The sequence below is a fragment of the Dufourea novaeangliae genome, unplaced genomic scaffold (genome assembly GCF_001272555.1).
Source record: "Dufourea novaeangliae isolate 0120121106 unplaced genomic scaffold, ASM127255v1 scaffold108, whole genome shotgun sequence".
Classification (NCBI taxonomy): domain Eukaryota; kingdom Metazoa; phylum Arthropoda; class Insecta; order Hymenoptera; family Halictidae; genus Dufourea; species Dufourea novaeangliae.
The window spans coordinates 1,106,106-1,132,556 of record NW_015374014.1 but is presented as its reverse complement, the minus strand read 5'-3'; the positions used below and the strand labels follow the sequence as shown (position 1 = coordinate 1,132,556).

At 30.7% G+C, this 26,451-nt stretch overlaps 8 protein-coding genes across 10 annotated transcripts; 3 read left to right on the top strand and 5 right to left on the bottom strand.

The window, feature by feature from the left end:
* Positions 1-125: 125 nt before the first annotated feature.
* Positions 126-2,080, bottom strand: LOC107188705 (leucine-rich repeat extensin-like protein 3). The gene is made up of 3 exons (XM_015577046.1): positions 1,992-2,080; positions 1,852-1,933; positions 126-1,124 (listed from the first exon to the last, which is right to left on the bottom strand). Exons 1-3 carry the CDS (start codon positions 2,078-2,080, stop codon positions 126-128), a joined length of 1,170 nt encoding a protein of 389 aa, XP_015432532.1.
* A 2,288-nt stretch (positions 2,081-4,368) lies between these two features.
* Positions 4,369-8,136, bottom strand: LOC107188704 (DNA helicase MCM8-like). Its single transcript, XM_015577045.1, has 14 exons — positions 8,049-8,136; positions 7,717-7,848; positions 7,364-7,605; positions 7,154-7,289; positions 6,840-7,090; positions 6,629-6,733; positions 6,249-6,392; positions 5,936-6,155; positions 5,698-5,861; positions 5,369-5,581; positions 5,165-5,286; positions 4,856-5,078; positions 4,634-4,771; positions 4,369-4,566 (listed from the first exon to the last, which is right to left on the bottom strand). Exons 1-14 carry the CDS (start codon positions 8,134-8,136, stop codon positions 4,369-4,371), a joined length of 2,376 nt encoding a protein of 791 aa, XP_015432531.1.
* Positions 8,137-8,952: 816 nt separating this feature from the next.
* Positions 8,953-10,365, top strand: LOC107188787 (cyclin-dependent kinase 20-like). The gene is made up of 5 exons (XM_015577145.1): positions 8,953-9,138; positions 9,240-9,428; positions 9,599-9,835; positions 9,907-10,134; positions 10,210-10,365. Exons 1-5 carry the CDS (start codon positions 8,953-8,955, stop codon positions 10,363-10,365), a joined length of 996 nt encoding a protein of 331 aa, XP_015432631.1.
* Positions 10,366-10,579: 214 nt separating this feature from the next.
* Positions 10,580-15,579, bottom strand: LOC107188767 (39S ribosomal protein L37, mitochondrial). Of its 3 annotated transcripts, none has more exons than XM_015577121.1 (7): positions 15,508-15,579; positions 14,030-14,215; positions 12,057-12,260; positions 11,868-11,987; positions 11,679-11,785; positions 11,089-11,271; positions 10,580-11,019 (listed from the first exon to the last, which is right to left on the bottom strand). In XM_015577121.1, exons 2-7 carry the CDS (start codon positions 14,203-14,205, stop codon positions 10,598-10,600), a joined length of 1,212 nt encoding a protein of 403 aa, XP_015432607.1. In that variant the 5' UTR covers positions 14,206-14,215; positions 15,508-15,579; the 3' UTR covers positions 10,580-10,597. The 3 variants fall into 3 exon arrangements, with proteins under 3 accessions (XP_015432607.1, XP_015432608.1, XP_015432609.1); XM_015577122.1 differs by lacking the exon at positions 15,508-15,579 and adding an exon at positions 14,529-14,564; XM_015577123.1 differs by lacking the exon at positions 15,508-15,579 and adding an exon at positions 14,398-14,433.
* Positions 15,580-16,040: 461 nt separating this feature from the next.
* LOC107188774 (NADH dehydrogenase [ubiquinone] iron-sulfur protein 6, mitochondrial) lies at positions 16,041-16,711 on the top strand. The gene is made up of 3 exons (XM_015577131.1): positions 16,041-16,210; positions 16,309-16,485; positions 16,560-16,711. Exons 1-3 carry the CDS (start codon positions 16,082-16,084, stop codon positions 16,620-16,622), a joined length of 369 nt encoding a protein of 122 aa, XP_015432617.1. The 5' UTR covers positions 16,041-16,081; the 3' UTR covers positions 16,623-16,711.
* A 113-nt stretch (positions 16,712-16,824) lies between these two features.
* LOC107188784 (protein SYS1 homolog) lies at positions 16,825-17,911 on the bottom strand. The gene is made up of 2 exons (XM_015577141.1): positions 17,744-17,911; positions 16,825-17,407 (listed from the first exon to the last, which is right to left on the bottom strand). The coding sequence occupies exon 2, from the start codon at positions 17,305-17,307 to the stop codon at positions 16,825-16,827; it is 483 nt and encodes a 160-aa protein (XP_015432627.1). The 5' UTR covers positions 17,308-17,407; positions 17,744-17,911.
* Positions 17,912-18,033: 122 nt separating this feature from the next.
* LOC107188785 lies at positions 18,034-19,373 on the top strand. Its single transcript, XM_015577143.1, has 6 exons — positions 18,034-18,122; positions 18,276-18,368; positions 18,474-18,592; positions 18,692-18,824; positions 18,907-19,187; positions 19,261-19,373. Exons 1-6 carry the CDS (start codon positions 18,055-18,057, stop codon positions 19,371-19,373), a joined length of 807 nt encoding a protein of 268 aa, XP_015432629.1. The 5' UTR covers positions 18,034-18,054.
* A 2,048-nt stretch (positions 19,374-21,421) lies between these two features.
* On the bottom strand, positions 21,422-26,237 carry LOC107188751 (E3 ubiquitin-protein ligase Su(dx)-like). The gene is made up of 11 exons (XM_015577101.1): positions 26,160-26,237; positions 25,495-25,932; positions 24,235-25,291; positions 23,880-24,111; positions 23,470-23,780; positions 23,158-23,400; positions 22,927-23,086; positions 22,574-22,848; positions 21,848-22,073; positions 21,672-21,768; positions 21,422-21,594 (listed from the first exon to the last, which is right to left on the bottom strand). Exons 1-11 carry the CDS (start codon positions 26,215-26,217, stop codon positions 21,422-21,424), a joined length of 3,270 nt encoding a protein of 1,089 aa, XP_015432587.1. The 5' UTR covers positions 26,218-26,237.
* Positions 26,238-26,451: the final 214 nt, after the last annotated feature.

The window sequence follows — 26,451 nt, the reverse complement described above, 5'->3', positions numbered from 1 at the left end:
AAAATATAGTTTGTATTTAATAGCAGAAAGAAAACAATTTTACTTCTATTTAATTACCGAGATTCTTATAGAATATGCACGATATTCGGCCACGATAAACAAATTTATACACGCGGTTTAGATAATTAGCAGGGTGGACAGGAAACACAAGGAGGGCTACAAAAGACATAAGGCGGTGGACAAGGAGAACAGTACGGTATGCATGGTAAACATGGCGGACATGGAGGAGGGCATGGGGGTGGACATGGTGGCGGACACGGTAATGGACAGCATGGTGAACAAGGCGATGGACACTGAGGGAAACATGGTGAACATGGCGGAGCGCAACGTAGTAAAGAGGGTGGACAACATGGTGGAGGACATGGTGGAGGACAACACGGTGAACATGGTGGAGGACAAGGTGGAGGACAACACGGTGAACATGGTGGAAGGCAACGTGGAAAACACGGTGGGCCGCATGGTAGACCACATGGTGGACCACATGGTGAACCACATGGTGGACCACATGGTGGACATGGTGGACCACATGGTGGACCACATGGTGGACCACATGGTGGACAACATGGTGGACCGCATGGGGGACCACATGGGGAACATATTGGAGGGCAGGGTGGTGGACACGGTGGAGGACAACATGGTGCACAAGGTGGGGGACAGGGAGGCGGACACGGTACGCAAATTTTATAAGAAACACAGGGTGGTACTGATGTCGTTGGTATACAAGAAGGAAAGCAGGGTGGGCAACATGGATTAGGTGCGGGTGGACAACATGGATCAGGTGCGGGTGGACAACACGGATTGGGCGGACACAGTGACTTTTGCCCACAACAATCATCTTTAGCACCACTGCAAACTAATCTACAGTATGCTGCCAAAGCAGATTCTCGGGCTTTATCGATACAATAAAACTTTCTCAAAGCAACTTCAGCATCCCCTAAGTCCGTTAATTTCAATAATGCGTATTGGCCTGGACCACAAACTGGATACAATTTTGTCATGCACTCCGGTCTACCCATACAATCCCACATCATGCATCTATCCTGTAAGCCGTTCCTTTTAATGCACTCGCATCTATATAGAATACTTGCCCGGAATTCGAAGCTTTTACAACGTTTAACAGGACTCTGAAATTTAAAATAGAAAATGTAACATTGTTCTATTAAGGCATTAAAACGGTAAAAAGTCAACATTATCTTGTCCTGTTCAAGATATATATTCCTAGTTTATTGGTCAGAAGAATAATTTGATTTTTAGAATTTTATTTAGAGAAGCTATGAACTGAAATATCCTCCAATTTTAGTGGAACTTTTATTCATTATATCACTGAGCATTCCAATTTATTCAGTAGTGGGTACAACGTTTTCTTACTATCTTTTTTTTTCCCCATCGATCTTATTATGTTCTATCCCTGAATTTATATTAAATTATCGAGGAAAGTACAAATAGTACTGTAACATTAATATTAGTTACGAATATTGATAGAAAGAATCAGTAATGCGATCACTCGAGAATCAAATTGTACGCACTATTACATGTGTCTGATGAAAAATGTTATTTCACATTTTCACTTTGTTTATGTAGAACAAAATACTTAGTTGCAAAATAAAATGTTTATAAAAAACAACTAAGAAGCAACAAAATGCAAAACTTTTATTTACAAAACAAAATAGATTGATAACAAACTTTATTATGATTTCATTTAGATAAGTAACTGTATTACATTTTTAGTAAATACTTAGTAATACTTTTTGTATTCTCCTTTACTATGTTTTGAAAATAAGTACATAAGGAGGATTAGGAATGTGCGATATACTTACATAAACAGGAATGAAAACTTTAATTTATACTCACGCAACAAGGTAATTCATTACAAGGTGAAACAGGACAAACCACAGGAGGTGGACAAAATGGTTCATCCCATTCACATGGTTTTCTACAGAAAAGAATTTATGAAATTCCCCCACACCGATTAAAGATATCTGTGATCTTACTTCATATCCATAGAACTGATTAAACATTTCAACTGTGATAGTAATTCTCGTCTTTTTTCACAATTCGGATTCTTTCCATCGCACGGCATTTTTGATACGGTTAATTTAAATGGGTCCACACAAAAATTTTGATTTTATTCAATTTTTATGGAAATTAAAAATTTTGCATCTTTTTATGCACTTATCATGTTTAACGTATACTTTTTACTAATTAATTTTTTTACTATAGCTCGAAACTGAAATTATTAACTCCAAAAAATTTTGATACGATCTGAATATATTTGTGATTGATCCATAATGAATAAATGAAAGATGTATTAAAATTTCAACTGTTTTTATCATTACATATTTCGTTAACAGATGTCAAAATTTAAAGTTTGTATACTTAAGTAAAATAATAGAAAAAAAAACAAAACTCTCAGAAATAAGAGTAAAATCATTAGAATGTCTTGTGGAGGAAGTCCGGCGTGCTGTCCCCCAATGATGTGTTGCTCAACACCTGCTACCCCGTGCTGTTTACCATCCTCGCCATCGTGTGTACCTTACTTGTGTTGCCCATCGCCTTGCTTGGCTTGCCCACCACCCTGTAAAATAACAATATGCACACCACCAGTGCCGTGCGGACCTTGTCCGCCGAAATGCGTTCCATATTGCCCACCTGCATGTACAGCAAGATGCCTAGGCAGAGTTGCAACACGTCCTATTAAATGGACAACATTTTTCTAGGGTAGATCTTCATTGAAATAATATGTATCACTTTGTCCGCTCGGCACGACTCACAACTGATCACTTATTCTAATGTAAATACCATTAACTACTTGTGGTTATACACCCTCAAAGTTTAAGTAGTGATTTAAACGTACTTTGTTAAATAAATGATATCAGTAACGAGGTTAAATGATACGCATTTTCATAATAAATTAATTTGTTACAATTTTGTCAAACAGATGCAAAGTTACTATACCTCCTCCACATGCTTCACGACCAAAAATATATGTTCCCAAAGGACCATGCTGCAGACCTGGTTGTTTTCACGTCCCGAGACCACAGTGTTGTCTTTACATGTATTGGCGTTTACCGTGTAAAGCAGATTGTTTCGAAGTATAAAAGCAAATGGCAATTTCGGTTGTAATTTACATTTATATAATATTTCGAAAATATAAAATAATCTTGTCGTAATGACACTAAGGTATAATTGTATTAAATGACAATAGAAAAAATAGAATGATAATACAATATAATTCGAGAAATGTACTTGTTTTTCATGTATACAATAAATTAAATAATCATATACAGGGTGTCATATAACTAATGGTATAACCGGGTAGGGAGTAATTCAGCGTGAAAAAATAAGTCGAAAATATAGAATAAGATTTGTTCATTCGAGACTGCGTTTTCCATAAATCGACTTTGAAAATCTGCTGGATACATACGCGTACAATTGAATAGGACGAAGTTAGCGCGTCTGTTCATTGCATTCCGTTTCTACTTACTACCAAGCGAATACGCATGTTTCAGATCAATTTTCAAAGTCGATATTTGCGAAAAGAATTACCACCTACTAGGTTGTACTGCGAGTTAATGACACCCTATATAATAATATTATGAAACAAATATTTCTAATCTTGTATAACTAGTAAAACTAATAATTCTAAATTTGTCATATAATATTACAGTAAATATGTACAGTCTCCATGCTTATACAGGGTGTCTCAGCTAACTTGATCACCTCGAATAATGACTTAACGGTACACCATATGAAAATTTCAAAGCGTGTAACTTACATGGCATCACGGGTCACATCTTATAAGGTACATGCTTTGGGGGAGGGGGGGGGACACTTCAGAGATTTCGAGGTCACCTTGATTTTTTTTTATAGAATGATCTATTTTTTGTACCATAGATCGATAGAGTAGAAAATTCTGAGTAAAAATATGTTGACCTTCACACATCCTAAACCTAATACATAGTTAACGTGATATTTAAAAAATAATTTTTGTATTCTGTAAGCTATAGGTGCTTGAACTGATGCCCCTTAACTTCAATACAGCGATTTCAATACAATGATTACTTTGTAAATATCTCGTTAACTATTAGGTTTGGGACGTATGAAGGTCAACACATTTTTACTCGGCAATTGATACTCTATCGATCTATGCTACAAAAAATAGGTCATTTCATTAAAAAAAATCAAGTTGACCATGAAATCTCTGAAATGCATCCACTTGCAAAAAAAGCATGTACCTTATAAGATGTGACCCGTGATGCCATTTAAGTACTACGTCTCAAAATTTTCATAAAGTGTACCGTTAAATCATTATTTAAGGTGATCAAGTTAGCTGAGACACTCTTTATAGTTATACAAATTAAAATATTGCTAGTTTGGAATAAATTTGAAAGAATTACTTCCAGTTTTTAATAAGATACCACTTTCATTTAATTTTTCAATCAACTGAGAAAAATCATTTACTATAACTTTCCCATCCGAAGCGATTTCTCGTAATCGTTTTGTAGAAAATGTTTTAGTGTTATCAAAAAACGTCTCCTTTTTTAATAATTGTATAAATTCTTTGACCTTTAAAAAAAAAGTTTCATTATTAATCTGTTATCCCTCAATATTATGAAAAGATCAATTTGCTTACTTTTCTATCGGTTACTTTGTGATTACTTAGCGATGGCCAACTAACCACACTGTTATCAAATGTATATCGTAGAATATCTATTACATCGAAAGCATCTGCTTCAGTTGCTTGAGTACGTAATTCCAATTTTGCTCTGGCCTGTGCAATAATATTAACTTAAATTCTGTTCTTAAATAATAAAATTTAAATTTAACATATATATAAATATTTTAAGAACTAAACCTCAGTTAATCTTATCATAGCTTCTAACTGTCTATTATAAACAGACAGACCACTAAATTTATCACTTCTTCTTCTAAGTTCTAGATAATAGTTCTGTAGTACTTTAGCCGCTTCTTTAGTAAGCTTTGGTTTAACATACTGACGTGCATATGAAATGTACTTTCTAAGAAGTGATTGTGGAATGGCACTGATACTTTCAGTTATAAAAGAAGCAAGTCTATCTCTGCAAAATTAATTATGTTTTAGTATAAATAATTAACTCTTTAAGTATTAATTACGATTTTAATAAGCTTAATATTTTTTAATTACCTTAATGTAGAATTAGTTACATCTATGTCTGTATGTTGAGAGGCATTCGTTTGTGTTCTATTAATTGTATTGAAGCCAGTATGAACCGACATAACATGTTTACATAATAAATCGTCTATACGCTATTATGAATAAAATATATGTCATTATAGTGTCAGGTTCTCATTCACAGAATTATTAAGAAATATCATCACAAGTATGTACCTTATTTGGTTCATCTAGTAATAAAAATATTAAATCAAAACGTGATAAGAGAGGTGAACTCATTTTCAAGTTTTGTAGTACTGTTTTGCTTCTGTTAAATCGACCACTAACTGGATTAGCTGCTGCAAGAATGGAAGTTCTTGTAGGAAGAGAACAAATTACTCCTGATTTAGCAACACTTACACTTTGCTGTTCCATAGATTCTAATAATGCCTATTAAAGGAAATGGATGTTTGTATCATAATTTAATAAAGCATAAAGAATTTTAGTAACTGTGTAAATGTAATTTTAAAGACATTAACTTCAAAATATTTTATATAAAATTTTACCGAATGTTGTTTAGACATTTTATCAAATTCATCTATACAACAACAGCCTCTATCTGCTAAAACTAATGCACCTGGTTCTAAAGCAAAGTTGTTAGTTTTATTTTCTTTTGTAAGCGTAATCGTCAATCCCGAGGATGTGCTTGAATTTCCACATACATATACGCCTTTGAACATGAATATTTTATAATGTTTAAAAGTATAAAGAAAATGAAAAAACCGAACTTTTTGCAAAAGATACCTTTAGCAGCAATTCTTGAACATGCTTGCAACATTTGTGATTTTCCAAGACCAGGATCACCAACAACTAAAATATGTATATTGTCTCGTAATTCTAAATGCTCTGCATTTCCACCAAATAAACTTAATATCAATCCGGCTTTGATCATTTCATGACCATATATACTTGGACACAAAGAATGTACCAATAGTAGAAAAATATTTGGTGTATTATAGACTTCCTATTATGTAAGACATAAAAAATATAAATATTTAATAATAAGGACAAACCTTTTCAAATTATAATAGCATGTTATAATCAATATTAGTTCTACCTTTATTGCTAAATAATCCTTTATTGACATTTCATTATCCACAATATTTTTACTTTGAAATCTCTGTTTGTTATTAAATATAGTAATAGCTTCCATATACAAAGAAAATGAAATTTTATTACGTGTTTTAGTATTATTAGTACCCTATGAAACAAATATTAATAAACATCACATGATATACTTATAAACTAAAAACTTATAAGACAATTATGCTTTAGAAAAGATAAGATGAACTTACAGTCTTCATTATTTTCTATTATATACAAGAATATTTTATTTGTATTAACTTTTTAATAATTTCTTTATCAAGGAATGGAAAAAAATTTTAATTCTAACTGGATTTTCAAATGCTTCTATGTCCTATTAAATATATTACATACCTTTATAATTCCTGTTAAAGTAATGTCATCTCCAGGCATACAAGTATTAACTAAATCATCCATTAATTCAACATCAAGAACTCTAGGCATACTACCTTTATTATTCTAAAGCATAAAAAATAAATACTTTTTATGCTTATGTAATCATATACATCTTAAACAAAATTAACAAATGACATGGAAATATAGGTTTTATAATATAATTAGATACCTGTTCATCGTTTAAAAGTTCTTGTATTTTAATCATTTGAAAAGAAATACTTTTTACTTGTGATGAATCTAACAATGGATGAAATTTAGATGTACCACAAATGTTGCATTTTTTTGGAACTGTATAAATCCCTTGCGGCTGTTTTGCTATTTTTTGTAAATGACACTTGCGACAAGCAAAAACAATCCATTCTGCAAGATGTTTCACACGACCTACTCTTATAACACAGCCTCTAACAGACACTAATCTTCCTGTTAAAAAATTTAAATATTTAAATATAAAAATCTTAAATAATGACAAAATTATACACCTACCATAAGAATTTGCTTTCAAGTCTTGTAGACATACAATTGGTTGATAATTTAATATTTTTAATCTAACAGTAGAAAGTGTACTTATAATATTCATGGAACTTTTTAAATTTTCGTTTGGTACTGTACTTATTACTTTCTGAAAGTATTATAATTCATATTTATTAAGTAATCCGAGTAATGTACATTGAAAAAGTGTCACTTGAAGGATACCTGATGAATAGCAAGTTTGAAACAATTTAATGTGTGTATAGGATTTTCATAGATGTTTTTCTTAAAATCAGTCCATTCATTTAAAAAGTTCTTATCAGTGTATATTTCACATACATCAATTACAAACACTGTTCCATTTTCTAAATTTTCTAGTGAAAGAAAAGACAATAAGCGATGATGCCTGTTTATAAAATCCTCCACTACTTTAATTTTTTTGACAGTGTCAGAATTATCCTCATATTCTGTAGCATAAAATAAGTTTTTTTTTTTAAATTACACTAATCATTTTCAGAGTTTATAAATAATATTTTAGTTATAAATAACTAAAATACATGTTGTAATTCAATTCACACCTTCATCAGGAAAAAATAATTTCCATCCATAATAAGGTGTATTGAAATTCACAAAAGAGTCATGTGTATTTAATACACTATTTATCTCAATTGGATCTAAAGATCGATATATCTTTTCATTATTTTGATTGTCTTTAGTTTTTTGCTCTGCAAAATATGAATGTTATGTATACAAAAATATAAGATATACCTTGCCTTGTGTTTATGTATATTTATTTTATATGACAGTATCATTACTGAATAGAATGTAAAATGATATATTATCACATGTTTATGTACATGGACGAATCACAATAAAAATTGTTTATATTATAAAGACAAGAATTCCTTACTAATACTTTTGTTGACTTCTTTTGTTGATTTCTTTTTATTTAAATACCATTTTTTTTTATAAAATTCATTTGGCCTTTTATCGCTCATAATTCTAAATATTTATTATTATAAGTAATCTTTACAGATATTTTTCATTCAAAATATATTTTTATTTTTACTAAAACATAGGTACTCATCAATTACGAATTTAAGTCTTTTAAAATAATTGATTTGTCGAATAATTAATATCACAGTAACTATATCACGTATTCTTCTTTTCGATACAAAACACTGCAAAACACATGTGTACAATGTACATAATAATATATATGTGAATACATAGGTTACATGGGTTACATATATACAGGGTGTAGCAAAAATGTTGGAGGATCCAGAAATCAAGAAATGGGAGACTCGTATATCTCGTTAACAAAGTTTCAGAGGTCTCAGATAACATTTTTGCTAAGGAAAAAAATATTTCAAATCATCGCACGAGTCTCGCATTTCCGGGTCCTTCAACATTTCTGTTACACCGTGTATTATATACATATTTATAAATATGAGACGGGTGTAACCACGACCACAGATGACTATCTGTGATTGTAACCGGGTAACCCAGGTAACCATGGGTGACCATGGCAACGATTGACAGATTTATTAAATACAAACAAGTAGTATCTTAGTAAATTTTGAAAGAAGTTGAGTATATATTTGGTTCACTTTCATTATACCATATATATATATACATATACTTATCTTTAACTACATGTTATGAATCTTATGAATCTTAAGAAATGTATTTGAGTTTATCAATTCTTCATAGGATTTTATATTTAATATGTAAAATATTTTAAGTTAATAAGTGCATCTAGGGAAAAAGTATTTATATTGTTAGGTAATGATAAAACAATTTTATTAACAAATATGGACAGATATATAATAATGGAAAAAATTGGTGAAGGAGCACAGGGAATAGTTTTGAAGGCACATGATACGGTAACAGATAAAAACGTTGCATTAAAAAAGTTACTTTTAAAAAGTATTGAAAATGGTATATCTATATCTATTATGCGTGAGATGAAGATTTTACAGCAATTAAAACATCATAATGTATGTTTATTAATTAATTTAATTATTGTACATACGTTTTTTCTTCTGAAAATCTATAAATTAAATAAATAAATTGTATTGAAAGAATTATTATAATACAGGTCATAGAATTACTTGATGCCTTTCCTGTTGGATTAGATTTTATAATGGTTTTTGAATACATGCCAATAAGTTTATGGGAAATAATAAAAGATAATGAAACAGTATTAACATCAGTGCAAGTGAAAATATATACAAAGATGATTTTAGAGGGTATTGCTTATGTACATGAAAAGAATATAATACACAGGGTATGGAAATTTAATTATTTTTTGTTTCATTTAAATCATTGTTAATAGGTTTTTATTTATTAACTTATATATATAATTAACTTCAATAAGTTATTATTGTATTTTCATTTAAGAATCATTCTTAAATACCATGCGAGTTTAATAGTTATGAATAATAAAATTTTTATTAGGATCTAAAGCCTGCAAATTTATTAATAAATGAAAAAGGTGTTTTAAAAATAGCAGATTTTGGTTTGGGAAGATTAATGTGGACAGATATGTCTAGACCATACTCTCATCAAATTGCTACCAGATGGTACAGAGCACCTGAACTGTTATATGGAGCAAGATACTATACATCGGCTATCGACATGTGGTCTATTGGTTGCATTTTTGGTGAACTACTCAACAAATCGCCTTTATTTCCAGTAAGGTTCACTGTACGTTTAAGACTTAAACTGAAAGTGACTAAAATATTCTAAGAACACTGTACTTGTAGGGAGAAACAGATATTGAACAACTGGCAATAGTATTAAAATATTTGGGATCACCTACATCAGAAACTTGGCCTGAGTTAAACACATTGCCTGATTTTAATAAAATTACATTTCCATATCATAAAGGAATAGCATGGGAGAATGTTGTTGAGGATGCAGAACCTGAAGCTATCAATCTTATTAGTAATATACTTATTTATAATTCGTCGAAGCGTTTGACAGCCAGTGAGGTGAGTAATGTATTAAATGTAAAAAATATACCTGGTAATTGAAAGTACCTATAATTTAAAAATGTTTCATTTTAGGCATTACGTCATATATATTTCCACACTAAACCTTATGCTTCACTGAAAGATGTAATAAAATCACCATGTAATCATCACAATCAGATAAAACAAAAAGAAATTATTATAAACACACAAGCTACCACACTCTTTGAAAAGTTGTTAGCCATTACTTAGTACGTACATAACTGAAAAAAAGAATAGAAATGTAGAATTATAGAGTTGTAAATGTTTAATGATAGAGATGAAAGAATAAATGATTACGTAACAGTTACATAAACACGTATTATATTGAATATAATGCAATAAACTTGTTAATAAGTATGAAGTTAATTATAGGACATTCATCATAACAAATATACTCATTTTCTTTTAATAACACTCATTTATTAATAATAAATATTTTTATTTAGTAATTCTTATAGAAAGCAAGAAATCTTTTAAATACTTCATTGTTGTATTCATAAAGACATGGTTTTCCATTTTCATACTTCGATTTTTCATACAGTTTTAATGTTGGTGCTGACCACCAAAAATTTTTTATCCCCTGTACACCATCAACATCTAATGTATTCAGTTGATATACAGAGAAATGAAAATTTTGATTATCCGATTGAATACATTGTACAACAACAGGTTCTGGTAATTCTTTTACATCTAATCCGAACCTTTGTCGAGCATAAGTTCCTGCTGCTGTAAATGATTCTATCAATGACCGTGCATGAATTTGGTCTTCAAAGACTGGAAGTTCTGTTATATTTTTTACTTCTTCTGGATTATTATTTATAAATATTGTGTGAATATTCTTCATCACAGAATTCGTAACAATTGCTATAAAGTATAATATAATGTAGTTGTAATTTAAACTATATATAACACGAATATTTGCATTAGACTTACGGTATATATCCTCGTTCTTATAAGAATTTGTTTGCACTATACCAACAGTACAATGTAATGGATGAATATCAGGAATTTCAAGCTCACTATTTGCCCTTGCATCAACTATTGGTGTTAAAGGCATTAATGATGTCATTATTAGATCCATTTTTAATGAAAAGTTTATAACGTCTAATTCTTTATCTGAAATTAGGAAAATTCTAGTTTTACTAATATATTACAGAGATATATACAGATGTATAGAATAATACTATCTAAAATATTATGAAATAACAATAATTTTGCAACAAAAAATTCTGATAATACAGTACATTTCTATTAGTGTAAAATAATATAATGAATATGTTTAAATATATTTATATTATTCGTGTTATTCAATGAAAAAGTATGCTGGTATTTTTAAAATCTTATAAAATGTTCTTATTGCTTTTTTCCTTTTTTTCTTAATCATAAACAACGATAGACATATTTTAAATTGAAATACGAAGTTCTATGCTTTTTTTATACTTTACACATTAAGTGCATTATATGTATAAAATACTGATTTAATTTAGTGTATGTTTTAGGATAAATTCTTTTTAATGACATACCTATGCACATAGATAAAATTCCATCATGCACCATTGATCGATTTTGTGCAATATTAAGTCCACATAATGATTCACACAATTGTAAAAATTTTTTTGTTATGTTATGCCTACAAGAAATTTCTGATTTTAAGATGAAGGTGTACATAGGAGTAAATATAAAATAAGTATTATTAAATATTTTATACCTACATCTTCCTTGTACTTGTTATTCCATATTGTCTAGGAAATACCCAACTTGGTCTATTAGGATCTTTCAATTTTGGTAATTTTACCTGCTGTGCATCATAGATAGTGGATGTGTAAACATTTCTAAAACCATAAATACATTTAAAATTTGAATTAATATACAATCCGATTCAAATACAATAATTCATATACCGTTGTACTATATCATCTATATGTTCTGGGATGTCTGCAATCAAATCTTTTACTCTTGATGGAATTTCATCATCGATTTTTAATGTTTTTGTCAATTGAAGGGCTTGTGATGTACCTCCATGTAAAAGATGATGCTCTTTATATATCAAACAATTTCTTTCCTTCCAATCTGGGTCTACATGCTCTATGGAAGGCACGTCAACTCTAGTGTAGATAAAAGAATATTAAAGTTATTGAATAAATTTTTGGGAAGCAATGAAGAAAGTAGGAGAGAGAAAGACATCAAGTCTAATAAGGAAAGCAACAAAAGTACAAAGAAGTGAGGAGGAAGTAGGATGAGCCATAGGGACTTAGGTAAAATAGAATATAAAAGAGAACTGAAGTAAAATTAAAAAATCAACTATTATAGATGATACAGAGAGTGGAAAAAGGGGTTGAGGCAAAATTATTGGAATGAAATGGTGACAAAAGGAAAAAATAAAGAGCAATAGGCTTAATAAAGGTACAGGAATCTAGACCAGGCCTATCCAACATGTCGTTGGTAAGGACGAAATGGTCTTTACCGTCCGACAGATCATCCCCCCACTACTTCGTGTAATCACAGACGAGAGATATAAGAATAGACCTAACATGCAATGTTATTTTCTGTCCTATGATTCGGGGGCGTCGGAAGCTCCCATACCATTTCAGTATTCGGGCTAATAATGGTAAAACCGGGGCAATAATGTATATATTGTTACGTGTTACCCGATAGGTAGCACGTATTGTATAATGTTAAAGCGGGAGACTTCAGATTAGCGGCGTCATTTTGGTAACGATATCCAAAACAGGAACAACGTAGAGTCATGGTACGATCGTAGAACAGAAAAGACGTGTCAAGATAAGTATTAAGTACTCCTCTTCAAATAAATAATTCTTCCTTTCCATAAATATTGCCTTTATTTATTGGAAGTCATGCCGCGCCCAAGCAACAATATGTATGTTCCGCTATATGCGGTTACGGGTGTTGTGTGCATGCGTTATCACGGTGTCGAACATAGTTTCTGAAATCGGAAACTTTTATGTAGAGGTACGATCGAAGCAGCGTGATTTTCGTGGGACACCAAGTCCCATAAGTTGTTAGGTCTATTCTTATATCTCATCTGTGGTGTAATGTGCGAAGTAACGAGTCGGCGTGCGCACGACAGAGAAGCAAGAAAGTACGCGCGCATTTTCTGACTGTCAGAGCGTGTGCACTAACTGCTTCTTGTTTTGACGTCATGCGCAGCGATCTCAAGCAGATGCGTGGTAGGTAAGGAGAGGAAACAGTCCCCTACGACAGAAGTGAGCAGCTCGATAGGGGAGGGAGACAGAGTGGCTTGCGAGCCGCCTGTTGGCCATCCCTAGTCTAAACTATTAATTTCAAGAAATGACAATTAGTAAATAAAGATTTAAGATAAGTGAATTACAACTAGCTTCACATACACACACACAAGTAGATCCTATGGTTTTCTAAGTAGGTAAGTCTATAGTTTAGACACTGTCTTAATTAGTGCTTAGTATGGATTCATCTACACATCTGTTACATATATTTTATGAATTTATTATTTAATATGTTCGCCATCAGACTATTTTGCAGAATTAGGACAATATTATTGACATGAACATATACCTTCAAAATTCTTTTCAATAATAAGATATTTAATTTTAAATTCATGCGCTTGTTAGTTTCTACCTTCCTTTACTTTCAATGACAATAATAATTATATAGATGTACATTGTTCTACAATATTAATATTGTAATTAGAATAATATGTAAATGAAAATTTTAGCATTAGTCACCGGTGACTGAAATACAATAATTAACATCTATATTAATAAAGCTTTGCAAATATGAGTAATTTATCAAATTTATAAGACTTTGTAAAACCTGAAACATTACATATGAAATAACTATGTAAAAACAACAGAATGCTCAAGATTAATGGCATTACCTTGGAAATGGTTTTGGTGGTTTTATTACTTCTAAAGCATCCTCTACTTTGAAACCCTGAGATACTAAAATTTCTTCTGCATTAGTAACTGGTACAGGTCTTGTTCGGCCTGTTTGCCACATCATTCGTATTGCCCTACCTAGATGGTGTTTATGAAGTACTTGAGTAAACTTCATTGTTACTTATCTGGAAAACAATTATGATTCTATGTACATATTAAAATAGAATTTAATTATTCTATTTTTTAACTTAATGATTAAAATAATAACTGATTCTAAATGTTAGATTTCACAAGATTCTAACGTATATTAAATTTAAAATAAATGATGTCATTCCAAACGAAAAAAGCATACTACTAATTTTCTAACCTTGAATCTTGAAATATTATTATTGCTACTATGTTTCAGCATATAAAGAAGTCTGAAACTTTTATTATACAGGTAAATTATTTGTGATTACCAAACAATGGGTCATACAAAAGAATATAATCAATATGAACCTTTGGAGATCATTAAAAGAAAGAATGAACAAGGCGAAAATGTAGAGTTTTGCACAGTATGTCACCGTGATATTGGAAGTACAGCTGTGAAGAGATTAAACCACATAAAAGAGTCTGCAATAAAAAAAATGAAAATTTTTCAATCAAGTAAATAAAATTTTGTATGATAAGATTAATAACAATACATATGATTTAAGTATAGTAAGTTACATTACAGTGTCTACAGATGACACTGAAAACGTTTATGGAAAAAATACTAATATCAATAAATGTAAAGCTATCAGTAGTAATTAATTATTTGACAACTTTACTCAGAACTTCTCCAGATTCCCTTATTGTACTGAAGTTCTAAAAATCAAAAAAAGGTTTTTGGCCACTTGTAAGATGTAACATTGGCCATAACAGTTTTACTAATAACTTTTAAATTTTTCCAGCCGTCAATTAGTAATACTCCATGTTGTGGTGCATCTTATCTTGTAGAATTAACAAGCTCATATTGTGCATCCAAAATTGTTGTTGATAGTGCTTCCTTGTAGGAGGCTTATATCGATCGTTCAATGAATTAATAAATGCCTTAAAATGTTCTTAATCAATTACACTAAAAGAGATATTACATAAAAAAGAAAAGAAATTTGCTAGTAACTTAATGTTACTTTGTTCAAAATAAAAATAAACTTTTATTAACATAATTTTCAATCTAAACAAATTATCTTTATTATACTATACCCATTTTATTAGTAATTTTTTAATATCTATTTTTCATCTATTTTAACTGAATATAATTTAATTGTTTTTAATCAGAATTATAATTGTTAATAAATTGACACTTCTTTATAACCTATATATACGAAAAATGTTTTATAGGTTAGAAACACGTTATAGATATTTTCATTCCAGTATACAACATTTATGACATATTTACGACAGTTACGACATTTAAGGCATTTAATACACGTAACAAATTCGCGTATTTACCCACCTCTGATTGGCACTAATAGTAATAATAATATAGACGAGTATGCTGTTTTTCTTAACATCAACTGCAAGCACTGATCATCACTCCCCTCCCCCGAGCCCCCGGCCATAGGAGTCCTATGATAGGACCAGTGATTCCAGAATCGTGGAACTTGGTTCCCCCACTATGACCTACCGGCGTCTCCCACTTTATTTCCACCGTTCAGCACTACTTACCTCTAGCTCTGTCCGTGTGCGCTGCCCGTCGGGTCACCCGACTCGGGTGTCCGCCCGCCGCCGCTGTGCGTCACACGTCGCACGTAATGCCTCCACACAGCCGTAGGGGAATCCTCCCAACAGCCCATTAGAAAGAGAGGAAAATTACTCCAGTTATTGTTTTCTCTCTCTAGGGCCGTCTTCATCTCTACCATAAGACGCGCAGTCTTATATATATGTCTATGATTATAGCTCATTGGTCGAAACATGTCGAAAAGTGCGACACTAGCGCCATTGGTGACGAGATCGGTAGCTTATGACTGACCATACGATTCTGTACGGTTCTAATAGGAGTTAACAGGCCCTGGTTGGCATTAATAAATATGGCAAGCAAAAGGGTTATTGCATTTTTGGGTACTTCCAATAAGGCATCTAATTTTGCAGGTATAATAACACGAAATATACACGATGTAACTTCTGATTCTGCTAAAAAAGTGACTCATACCGATCAGGTAAAGCAGTTCTTATATATATGTGTTAGGTTAGTTTTTCTTATAACGCAGTATGATAGAATTTATTTATATTAAAATGTATAATTGTTTTATAACAGCTGTATGATGAAGATGATTACCGTAATGTTAGATTTGTAGACAGACCAAAAGAAGTTAATGACAACTGGGCTATTAAACTGATAGCTGAAGTCCCACCAAAACCTACAAAAGAAAGAATTGTGGCTTGTAATGGTGGTGGTGGACCCTTGGGACATCCGAAAATTTATATTAATTTGGTATGAAATACAAGTAATTATGTAATAGTTTAATGCACCTAACAGAATACTTACATGTATAATTTACGTTTTAGGATAAACCTGGAGACCATTCTTGTGGATATTGTGGACTACGCTTTTACAATGATCATCACTAAGCAAGAAGTCACACATGGTTCAAGTAGTTACATTCATATGAAATTCTTGTAAATATATTAAAAAATATTTATTGTGATCCATGGTAGAAATATAATACAAGTAATTTATTTTCAAGTTGTTTTAATTTAAACTGATGATACTCTATATCAAGTAACATTTTGTATCTGTTAAGATTACATTTAAATAATGCATATGTATATGTTACAAAGCTGTTTTATGACTGTTCATACCTAATGGTATTGCTTGTAATTCAGTTTTCATACAAAGAAATTCACCACAGACACACATTATACTTAACGATACAATATTTAAACACCACCAACTAAAAGTTGAAGGAAAACTTGCATTGTATACCCAACAACACAATAAGTGTATTAGATGTGCTGTACATGCAAAGTCCATACATTGTTTTGTTCTTTGCACTAACCACCACAATGCAAATGCACCAATTAATGCATTTAAAATGAAAATGATTATGGTAAGTTGGCCAGCAAAATCTCGGACATGTATTTCCTTATAATGAAAAGCATAATCTAATGACTTTGTGGATCCAAGGAATAGAGCAATGATCCAAATCCATAATCCAAGACAGACATACATGATAGATTGAACAGCTATTATTTGAGATATTATGAGAAAAGGATCCCATATTGTTTTACGAAATTGTCCAGATATATTATTCATTTTGTTTGATATTAAAAATTCTATAGCTATTTATGGAAGAAATAGTTTTTTATTGCCTTATCCTTTTGCGCTGTGTTATCATTTTGACTGCTCATTGAATCTAAAAGAAAATATATAAAAAAAATTAGTTCTAAACATTTGTAGAATATAAACATTGTCCATGTTATTAACAGATTATGGTTTTTATGTGGCAATGCCTTATTTTTAATTTTATAGAACTCTTAATATATAAACGTTTAACTTCCAAAAAAGATTTAATACATAAAACTCTGAAGGTTATAAACATATTAAAAATGGATATGACTTCATTTTAATTAGGAAATTTAACCTGTATATACTTTTGTAATAGTAATTTGCAATGTTTTGGAATATATTATGTCTAATAATATAAATATGTACTTATAAAGTAACAGTTAAAAAATGTTTTGACATTTACCACACCGACATATCAATAAGTTAATGTCATTCCAGATTGTTCACTATACGTGCACGTAATTATGTCATTTGTAATATTTTCTTATTCGTGTCAAATTTGGTGAAATAATTATAAATGAATTAAAACGTCTAAATCAGCTGATATCTACACTTTGTGCAGCGTTGATGACACTGGATGACACTTCATGACAACAGCCAACTTCGTACTGGTAGATACCTATGTCTGATTACTTCAAAGTACTTCTTAAAATTACGAAAATAGACGTAATTTCGCTTGTTTCATAAGTAGAAGTAAGACGGGTGCACATAAGAATGCCATTCTGGAATTTCATTCGTGATGTATTTGGTGGAAAAAATTCGGAAGAACCCAAAACCAGTGGGTAAGCTTTATTAACAACTTTTAGACATGAGTTAGAGATTGTCAGTTTTATACGAGTGTCATTTTGACAGTGTGAAATTTTCTAGCTGTTTCTTATGTCGTAACCAATTATATTTTTACTTTTAATACGAATCTAGATTACAAAACATTTTAGGTTCTTCGACTGTCGAGATAATTGTGACAAGAATGACTTTAGAAACCCAATTTGGCAAGATTATGTGGATGATGATGATGAAGATGATATTATGTTAGTCACGTTTCATATGTCATCATATTCTATATATGTTTAATATTTTCTTAAACTTCAACAAATCTGATTAATAATTTCGTTTTTTAAATTTGCAAATTATAGGTATTCCAGGAAAGATACTCACTTCCAAGTCCTCACTGATCCATTACAGATCATGAAATACTTTGAGTTAGAAATGGACAATATAGTAAAAAATTTTTTCTTTGGATTCAAGACTGAAGGTACTTTTTATTTTTATATGTATATATATGTGAATTACATCATATGTATAAGTAAATCTAACCACATATTTATGAAATGCTCCTTTGAAATGTTTTTAGGACAAAATTCATTTATGAATGCACTTCCATTTACACCTCCAGAAGGAGAAAGTTTACGTGACAAAGTGTTAAAATCTCATGATGATAATTCTAGTCAAGTGGAGCCAAAAGTAGATGTAGACTTGGATGGAAAGTTAGTCTTTAAGTACAATAAAAGTTTTACTATATTACTGTTTATAATTTTATATAAAGATATGTTTTGTTAATTCAAACAGGATTACACCAGATAATTTTTTCAATGACTGGCATCAGAATACTGAACCAACATCAAAAACACTCATACCTTATCAAAATGTAATTGGAAGCTCTATAAGCAAAGTGTTTGTTCGTAAAGCTGATGGTACAGTAGAACAGGAAAAAATAGTCAAGGACAATGAAGGAAATGAAGAAAGAACTGTATCAAAACAAATTGGTGATAAATTACATATTATTACTACAAGAAAAGATAAAAATGGAGTAGAAACTAAAACAGAAAATATGGTTGATATAGATGAAAGTAAGTAAATTTTACCTTAAAGTAAAAGGATATAGAGTGTATTTATCATTGCACACAATTATGTGGGTTTCAGGTAAATTAGAAGGAAACAAGCGGTTACCATTAATCCTCCCTGATAGTCCCCATAATTTTAATTGGAATTACTTTCCTTGGGAAAAATTTTTTAAACCAGATCCAAAATTGTAGAGGAATCAGATTAAATTAACATGATAGTTTTCCTTAGAAAGAATATAATACAAAATATGTAATAAACATATGTACTGTAAATTATTTTATTTGATACAGTGTATGTACACATATATTATTATTTTTGTGTACACAGGGTTTTCTGGAAATATATAAGAAAGATAATTGAATATTTATGTTTGCATTTTCTATTTTTATTTGACAGCATTAGTCAATATTGATTAGTAGTTAACTTAAAAATATAATGTACAATACAAATGTTTTATGTTGTGTTTATAATCAATGACAGAGTGTATACACATTACATACTTAGATCACTTGTATATCAGTAACTTTACATTTTAATGTAATACTTCATATATTAGATTAAGTATACTTAAAATGTGTATTTCAATATGAGAAACGACGTTAACAATTAAAAGTACCTTATTTGTTTATTTGAAAAATAGTAAATAATAAACAGTAAATACTGTTATATTGCAATAATATTAACGTAACGTATGAAGGAAATATTTATCGAAATGGTTATAGACGTTTCCATCATAAAAGTATTCTTTGAAATATTTATAATGCACATATAAAAATGAACTAAAATTTACACAAAGTAAAGCCATGATATAAGTATGTAAACGAATTACTAGTTATTTAATTTTTTAAATAGTATAAATCTTTTATATTTTTTTTGTAAATATTATAAGCGATTTCGGATATTTGGATTTCTTGATGTTTCGACTTCGACGTTTAGACGACAATTGTCGTGATCGCGCGGAGATAAAGAAATCGGCAACACCGGGCGCTCTATGCATTGTGTCTTACCGACGCGTTCGGAATATTAGGTGTTAATGATATCTTACACAATATTAAGTTATAGTTGTAGTATTCATTCCATGTATTTGATTCGTGTATACACATGTACAATTTTATATTGCATGCATGTTAAATGTATACATACATATATATTAATTCATTGCTTATTTGTTACATTAGTTACAATAATTATTTGTACATGTACGTGCGAGTACACGCACCGAATTGTTTATACACAAATTAACGAGCTCCATGTTTATATCCTAAAAATTGAACATGTTTGATATCGCAGATATTAATTACAAGTTTTATACTATAATTATTTAAAGAAATATCATTGTATATTCAAATCTGCAATAACAAACATGAATAAAATTTTAATATAAACACATTAGAACATAAATAAAATATGTAAGGGCTTCTGTAAATTTTGTGAAAAGGTTACTCATAAATAAATGAATGTTTATCATACGATATTTACAAAAAAATAGTTATATATTATGACTAAATGCCTAGGATAAAACATGAAACTGTTATTTGTAAATTATATAATATACATCACATAGTAATAATTCAATATGTACAATATTTATTATCGAAATTTTCAAGCCTTTCAATGCTTAGGCAATATCATTACCACATCGTAGAAAGCATCAATAAGTTTCTTTCCTTGAGAATATTACAACTTTACCAACATCACAATCTAAAAAAAATGTTACCAATGAAGTAGATAGAGCAAGTCTTTATATAAATTTAAGAAACGTTCTTTGCATAAAGCATGAATTTATAAGACTCACTTATAACTTTTATAAAAAATTTTTAAAGCTATAGTATTAAAAACTAAGAAAGAAGTCAATTTTAGCATAATTAGTTTGGCATTTTTTTCATTTTAGTCTATAAATATTTTACTACGTATATATGTATAAATTTGCAAATCATTGATATTTTCTACGAATCGAACAGTTCTGATCGAAATTACGATGTGTAGCATAAACGAACTATAAATTGAAATAAAACGTGTCCAATTAAAACTATTATAGGAATTTTATATGGAATTAACAATAGTTCCAACGCACCTCGCTTACGGTATTTTAAACTCTAAGTTGATGTTACTTAGAAATTATATATTATTACTGAAAATAAAATGAACCAAAAAATTATAACCTTGTATCAGTATATTAGACTTGTTTTCATGGTTCCGTACATAGTTCGATATTACATTTAACGAAGCATATCTACATTTATTCTTGACCAAAACCTTCTGTCTCTTCAATTGCATAATTCAACTTTTCTACAAACTGTTCATAGCTCTTATATGGTGGCAAATCCAATCTATTGAAGCATGTATGTGATCTCGGTAACCATGTGTCTTTTCCTACTTTTTCTATGCAAAATCTTTGAGGTCCATTACTCCCTGGCAAATAAAGTAAACGTGATATTAAACATAAAATGTCACATCTTTTTCCTTAGTTAATTGCATCCAATATGTACCCATTAATTCTGCAAATCCTCCAACAGGTACACGACAAGTGCCCGTTACGAATTGTAAAAGGCGAGCTCGTTTTTCGCTATCCGTTCTGGTTACAAACTGAATAATAAATGTAAATGTAGTAAGGAGCATATATATTTACGTTAACAAAAAATAGTATTCAGATATAAAAACAAACCAGCCAAAACCATAAGATTTGTTTACTGTTGCGTGTATAATGTCTGTAAATTGTATTACGTTGCCAATCCTCCACGTCTATTTCTTGCATTCCACATAGTATAAGTTCTAATTCCCGTTCATCAAAATATTTTAACCACTCTAACGGCACAACTGAATTAAAACCTTCCAAAAAAGCTTTAGTTTGATCCTCTATACCCCTTGTCATTCTCCACTCTGTCATCAACCTTTATAATAATAAATAATATTGATAAATAATGAATAACCATTAGTTGAACTATAAACATATAGTCAATGGATATTGTTATTCCTGTCTGCGAATAAAACTGGATGTACAAACTATTAAAAACAATATAATTGTGAAACATTTACTTATTAAATTTTGTAATTAATTAACGTAGTAAATGTGTAAATGTTAATAAATACGACATATAAATTCTAAGAAAAGGTACAGGGTTCAGCAAACAAAAATATTTCTATATGTAGAACTTTATTTTCTATGTTGCAAAAGTATCTTGTTAGAAATGAACTATTATGCATAATGGTTCAATTAATGACCTTTCGAAATAAAAGGCATAAGAAACAAAAATAAAATATTAATATGCAATATGAATTTTTCTTTGCTCGGTATTCTTGTACAACTACTTTTACTATAATTTTTAGCCAATGCTACAAGTATTTTAACAGTAAAGTCTTAAATATGAATAAAATTTAAGTAGCGTAATACCTTATATATTCTTCTTTGTTATCTTCAATAACCCTAATTTTGTCTCCACCATCTTTTAATTCATGGTGTATGACTTGACCAAGAATTTCAAAATCAACACTATAATACAATTCGAGGCCACAGTCGTCAATATTATTTTCTTTTATCCACACAAGAGACTTGTAGAATTCTGGGTCAATAGATTCTATATCTTTCATTACTAATTTTTTGTTTAACATACGTTTGTAAAACGGCATAGTGAAGCCACTATAAATAAACCGTCCATGGTAAAGAGCCTGAAAAGATATACATGTTTTATTAAATGCAAAATCGATTATAATACTTTTACGAATGTAAGTCACTAAAAAAAATACCATTGCTATAAACCTTCCGATAAATTTAAAGTATTGTAAATGGTCAGGATTGACATAAGATGCTGGATTAATTTGCAAGCTGTAATTACTTTTATTGGCATATTCAAATAGGCAGTACATTGGGTTCAGCACTTCGTGGCTTAACAAGAAAAACCACTCTCTGTAAAAAGAACTCATTACTTATCATTTTAATTGGAATACAATAATTATAATAGTTTTGCTAAGTCTTACCTTGATACACCTCCATAATCCAGTCCTTCCTCCCCTTTAAATATTATATATAATCTGCGCCTCAATGCAAAAGCTTCTGCATTCATTATTTGATGATAAGAATCTTCAAACAGTGTTTGTCGATTAACATTAATCTTAATATGATTTGGCAATGCATTGGTTTGACACAAGAAACGGAACTGTGATAATTTCCACCGGAATGATCTTTCGTATGCTCTTGGTACACGGTAAATACCTTTTGGGCTAAACAGTGATAATATAACAATAAGCTAAAGTAAACAATTACAGCTGAATTATGAAAATTATACTAACCCTTTTGGTGCACCAGGTCTTGGATCTTGGAATGTAGTTGTTCTTGTATTATGATCTACAAAATAACGCACTCCATCTTCGGTTAATCGTATTTCCCAACCGTCAGGTAATGGTGGTTCATCAATTCCTGTTTCTTGCCCCTGAGTCCTAGGATCCTCCCACTGAGTAGTACGATTTTTATGATTCACATAATACACTCTTCCTTCTGGTTGTTTACGTCTTTCCCATCCAGCAGGTAAAGGCCCAAGAGCATCGTCATCATCAGCTGTAGGCACTGAAGGTCCTGCCACAGCTGCTTGACTTCCATGTGCCTATACACATTATGCATGTGAAAAATTAGAAGAAAAATAACAATAAAAACAGATATGGTAAAACAATTCTTAATAAATAATGTATTAATTGTTACTTACTTGAGGATAAAGAAACCGTTGGCTACCTTGTTGCACCACATGTTGCCTCTCACCTTGCCAATGTTGAAAATGTTGTAATCTCTCTGTATTTGGTCTCTGCCATGTTGTACTTCTTGTATTATGATCCACATAGTAAATTCTACCTCTTGGATCTCTACGTACTTCCCATCCTAATGGCAAAGGCTGTGGTCTTTCCCAAGAAGTACTTCGTGTATTGTGATCGACATAATATCTAATTCAAAAGGTATTAGAAAAAGAAAAAACTATTACATATTTTTTCAGAATGTAAAACTTTTAACTAGTTATACAAATTGATGCGAGTGATATTTATATAGTTTTCTTTAAATAATATAACCTTCTTCCATAGATGTCGTATCTCATTTCCCAACCAGGAGGCAAAGGTTCTTCGGAATGATTTGTAGGTTCAACGTCAGCAAGTATTATCGATGACCCAGACTGAGTAGCTGATTGACCACGTACCATGGCAGATTGTCCTGTTAATGAAGCTACACGTTGCACTATCAGCGGATTTGAGGGAGTAGTTGACATTGTAGTTGTTGACTGTTTAGGACGGGGAACTCTACGTCTTTCTGCCATAGGGACTGCTATGGTGGATTGTTCTGAACGCGTTATTCCACGACTATCTGCCATGTGAAATCCCGAAGACTGCTCTGAATGAGACGCACAAGATCCATCTGGCAATGTAAATACTGTAGACTGTTCCGTTTGAGAAATTCCTTGGTTATCCATTAAAGTAGAAGTTGTAGGCTGATCTACTCTAGAAGCTAGACCTCCTCCATCTACTATGGGAGTAGTTGATTGATCAGCTCTTATACTTCCAAAACTATCAGAAAGCGGAGTAGTTAACAATTGTTCTGTTTTAGAGTTACGCCCACTAGACGTAGATTGCTCTGCTTTGTTGTGTGATCGTATGTCTGCATTAGGTGTTGGTAACTGATCCGATCTGGATACTACAACTGTTCCAGGCACCGATGATTGATCTGCTTGTGAAATATTTCGACCCTCTGAGACAGATATTTTTGAGAATTGATCAGCAGATGTACCAATTCTACCATCCACTGTTCCAGGTGTAGATCCATGTTCTATTCGGGATATTTGACGTCCATCTAACAAAGATACTGCATGACGCCCTGATAAACAAACAGATTTGTCCACAGGCAATATTACATGTCCATTTGATAAAGAATTCGATGCTACAGGTTCAACTTGTTCACTGTTTTTATCAACACCAGGTTGATCATTTTCAGTATTATAATTAGAATTCTGATAAATATTGGTTAATCCACGAAAATTAGATGGTGCAACATTTTCAGTCCCATGTAATCTCATACGAGCACGAACTCCTCCGTTAAGAATACTGCGATTACTAGCAGTTTCATTACTTGTAATGCCTATAACATAAATTAAACAAAATTATATCATGTAATATGTTTGAATGAAAAACATGTATTGATTAATTATACGTTCATAAAATACATAAAAATTAAATTGTATGGAATTTATTTACATTCTCAACATTTTTTTCACTAAGAAATATGTTTCCACGCAATGTCCATCTATAACGCTTCTTCTAATAAATTCTATAGTATCTTACCATCAGAAGGTATACGCTGTGTTTGACATGGTGATTCATTAATACTTAATGATGACACATTTGGCATATTGATTCTTAATCCATCAAATACTGTAATTAATTCTCCAACCTTACATAATTGAGAATCATATTTATTTTCACTCATTAAATCAAAGGTTACTTCCATATTTTCCAGTCTTCCATTGTAATGGGATAACACTTCGGAAAGATTTATTTTCTTCTCTCCTATTAATGTATCTTTACGAAATGTGCTATGATCTAATAAGCGAAAATGCAATTGAGAGTATGGTGTTACAAGTACTGTAAATTTCTCGTTCCATTTTGGTTGATATGTGGATTTTGAAACTTCTGTCTTCAGAGGGCTATTATCATCAACAGAAAATTCTATGTAAGGATTCGGTTTTAAAAATGTAGAACTTCTTAATACAGCACCCTCGACTAAAATACAAAAAATTTTACTAATAGTTATTAAATATAACCAAATATCTCATAACATACTACACACTATCAAAATATAACTGTTAAATATTATGAAATACATGGCAATATAAGTACACAGTTTACTTATAAATTTCAATTTTAATTAAGTTTTTACAAATGTATCTAGAGAACTCAAAAATATAACACACTTAGAATGTTTTCTCTAAATATACATTATGACTTACTTGTAATACTTAATTGGTGAAAACCAGATGATGCCACTTCTTCTTCACAATGGGACATTGTCAAAATTTAATAAAATGATTTATGTGAATTCATAATTCTCTTACGTATATTATTTTTACCTGGAATATTCAACAACAGTTATGAACATAACTATCAATATGTAGCAATATCTACAATGCCATTAATACTTTCATCATAAATGCATAAGCAAAACGAAAGTGAGAAAAGCTGATAAGATTAAGGAATTAATATTTAAAAGCAGTTAATATTCTATATCAGTTAAGACAAAAC

Excerpts from the sequence above, each read along its gene's own strand:
- LOC107188705 (XM_015577046.1), bottom strand. The coding sequence starts at position 2,080 with ATGCCGTGCGATGGAAAGAATCCGAATTGTGAAAAAAGACGAGAATTA. Across the intron at positions 1,934-1,991 it reads ATCAGTTCTATGGATATGAA|AAAACCATGTGAATGGGATG; the intron begins GTAAGATCACAG and ends TCTTTTCTGTAG. Across the intron at positions 1,125-1,851 it reads GTAATGAATTACCTTGTTGC|AGTCCTGTTAAACGTTGTAA; the intron begins GTGAGTATAAAT and ends TTTAAATTTCAG.
- LOC107188704 (XM_015577045.1), bottom strand. The coding sequence starts at position 8,136 with ATGAGCGATAAAAGGCCAAATGAATTTTATAAAAAAAAATGGTATTTA. Across the intron at positions 7,606-7,716 it reads ATTATTTTTTCCTGATGAAG|AATATGAGGATAATTCTGAC; the intron begins GTGTGAATTGAA and ends TTTATGCTACAG. Across the intron at positions 5,862-5,935 it reads TTCAAGAATTGCTGCTAAAG|GCGTATATGTATGTGGAAAT; the intron begins GTATCTTTTGCA and ends TCATGTTCAAAG.
- LOC107188787 (XM_015577145.1), top strand. The coding sequence starts at position 8,953 with ATGGACAGATATATAATAATGGAAAAAATTGGTGAAGGAGCACAGGGA. Across the intron at positions 9,429-9,598 it reads AAAAGAATATAATACACAGG|GATCTAAAGCCTGCAAATTT; the intron begins GTATGGAAATTT and ends AATTTTTATTAG. Across the intron at positions 10,135-10,209 it reads AGCGTTTGACAGCCAGTGAG|GCATTACGTCATATATATTT; the intron begins GTGAGTAATGTA and ends GTTTCATTTTAG.
- LOC107188767 (XM_015577121.1), bottom strand. The coding sequence starts at position 14,205 with ATGAAGTTTACTCAAGTACTTCATAAACACCATCTAGGTAGGGCAATA. Across the intron at positions 11,272-11,678 it reads AATTTTATCTATGTGCATAG|ATAAAGAATTAGACGTTATA; the intron begins GTATGTCATTAA and ends TCCTAATTTCAG. Across the intron at positions 11,020-11,088 it reads TAAGAACGAGGATATATACC|CAATTGTTACGAATTCTGTG; the intron begins GTAAGTCTAATG and ends TATACTTTATAG.
- LOC107188774 (XM_015577131.1), top strand. The coding sequence starts at position 16,082 with ATGGCAAGCAAAAGGGTTATTGCATTTTTGGGTACTTCCAATAAGGCA. Across the intron at positions 16,211-16,308 it reads AAGTGACTCATACCGATCAG|CTGTATGATGAAGATGATTA; the intron begins GTAAAGCAGTTC and ends GTTTTATAACAG. Across the intron at positions 16,486-16,559 it reads CGAAAATTTATATTAATTTG|GATAAACCTGGAGACCATTC; the intron begins GTATGAAATACA and ends TTTACGTTTTAG.
- LOC107188784 (XM_015577141.1), bottom strand. The coding sequence starts at position 17,307 with ATGAATAATATATCTGGACAATTTCGTAAAACAATATGGGATCCTTTT.
- LOC107188785 (XM_015577143.1), top strand. The coding sequence starts at position 18,055 with ATGCCATTCTGGAATTTCATTCGTGATGTATTTGGTGGAAAAAATTCG. Across the intron at positions 18,123-18,275 it reads GAAGAACCCAAAACCAGTGG|GTTCTTCGACTGTCGAGATA; the intron begins GTAAGCTTTATT and ends AAAACATTTTAG. Across the intron at positions 19,188-19,260 it reads TATGGTTGATATAGATGAAA|GTAAATTAGAAGGAAACAAG; the intron begins GTAAGTAAATTT and ends TGTGGGTTTCAG.
- LOC107188751 (XM_015577101.1), bottom strand. The coding sequence starts at position 26,217 with ATGTCCCATTGTGAAGAAGAAGTGGCATCATCTGGTTTTCACCAATTA. Across the intron at positions 25,933-26,159 it reads TCACCAATTAAGTATTACAA|TCGAGGGTGCTGTATTAAGA; the intron begins GTAAGTCATAAT and ends TTTGTATTTTAG. Across the intron at positions 24,112-24,234 it reads TACGACATCTATGGAAGAAG|ATATTATGTCGATCACAATA; the intron begins GTTATATTATTT and ends CTTTTGAATTAG.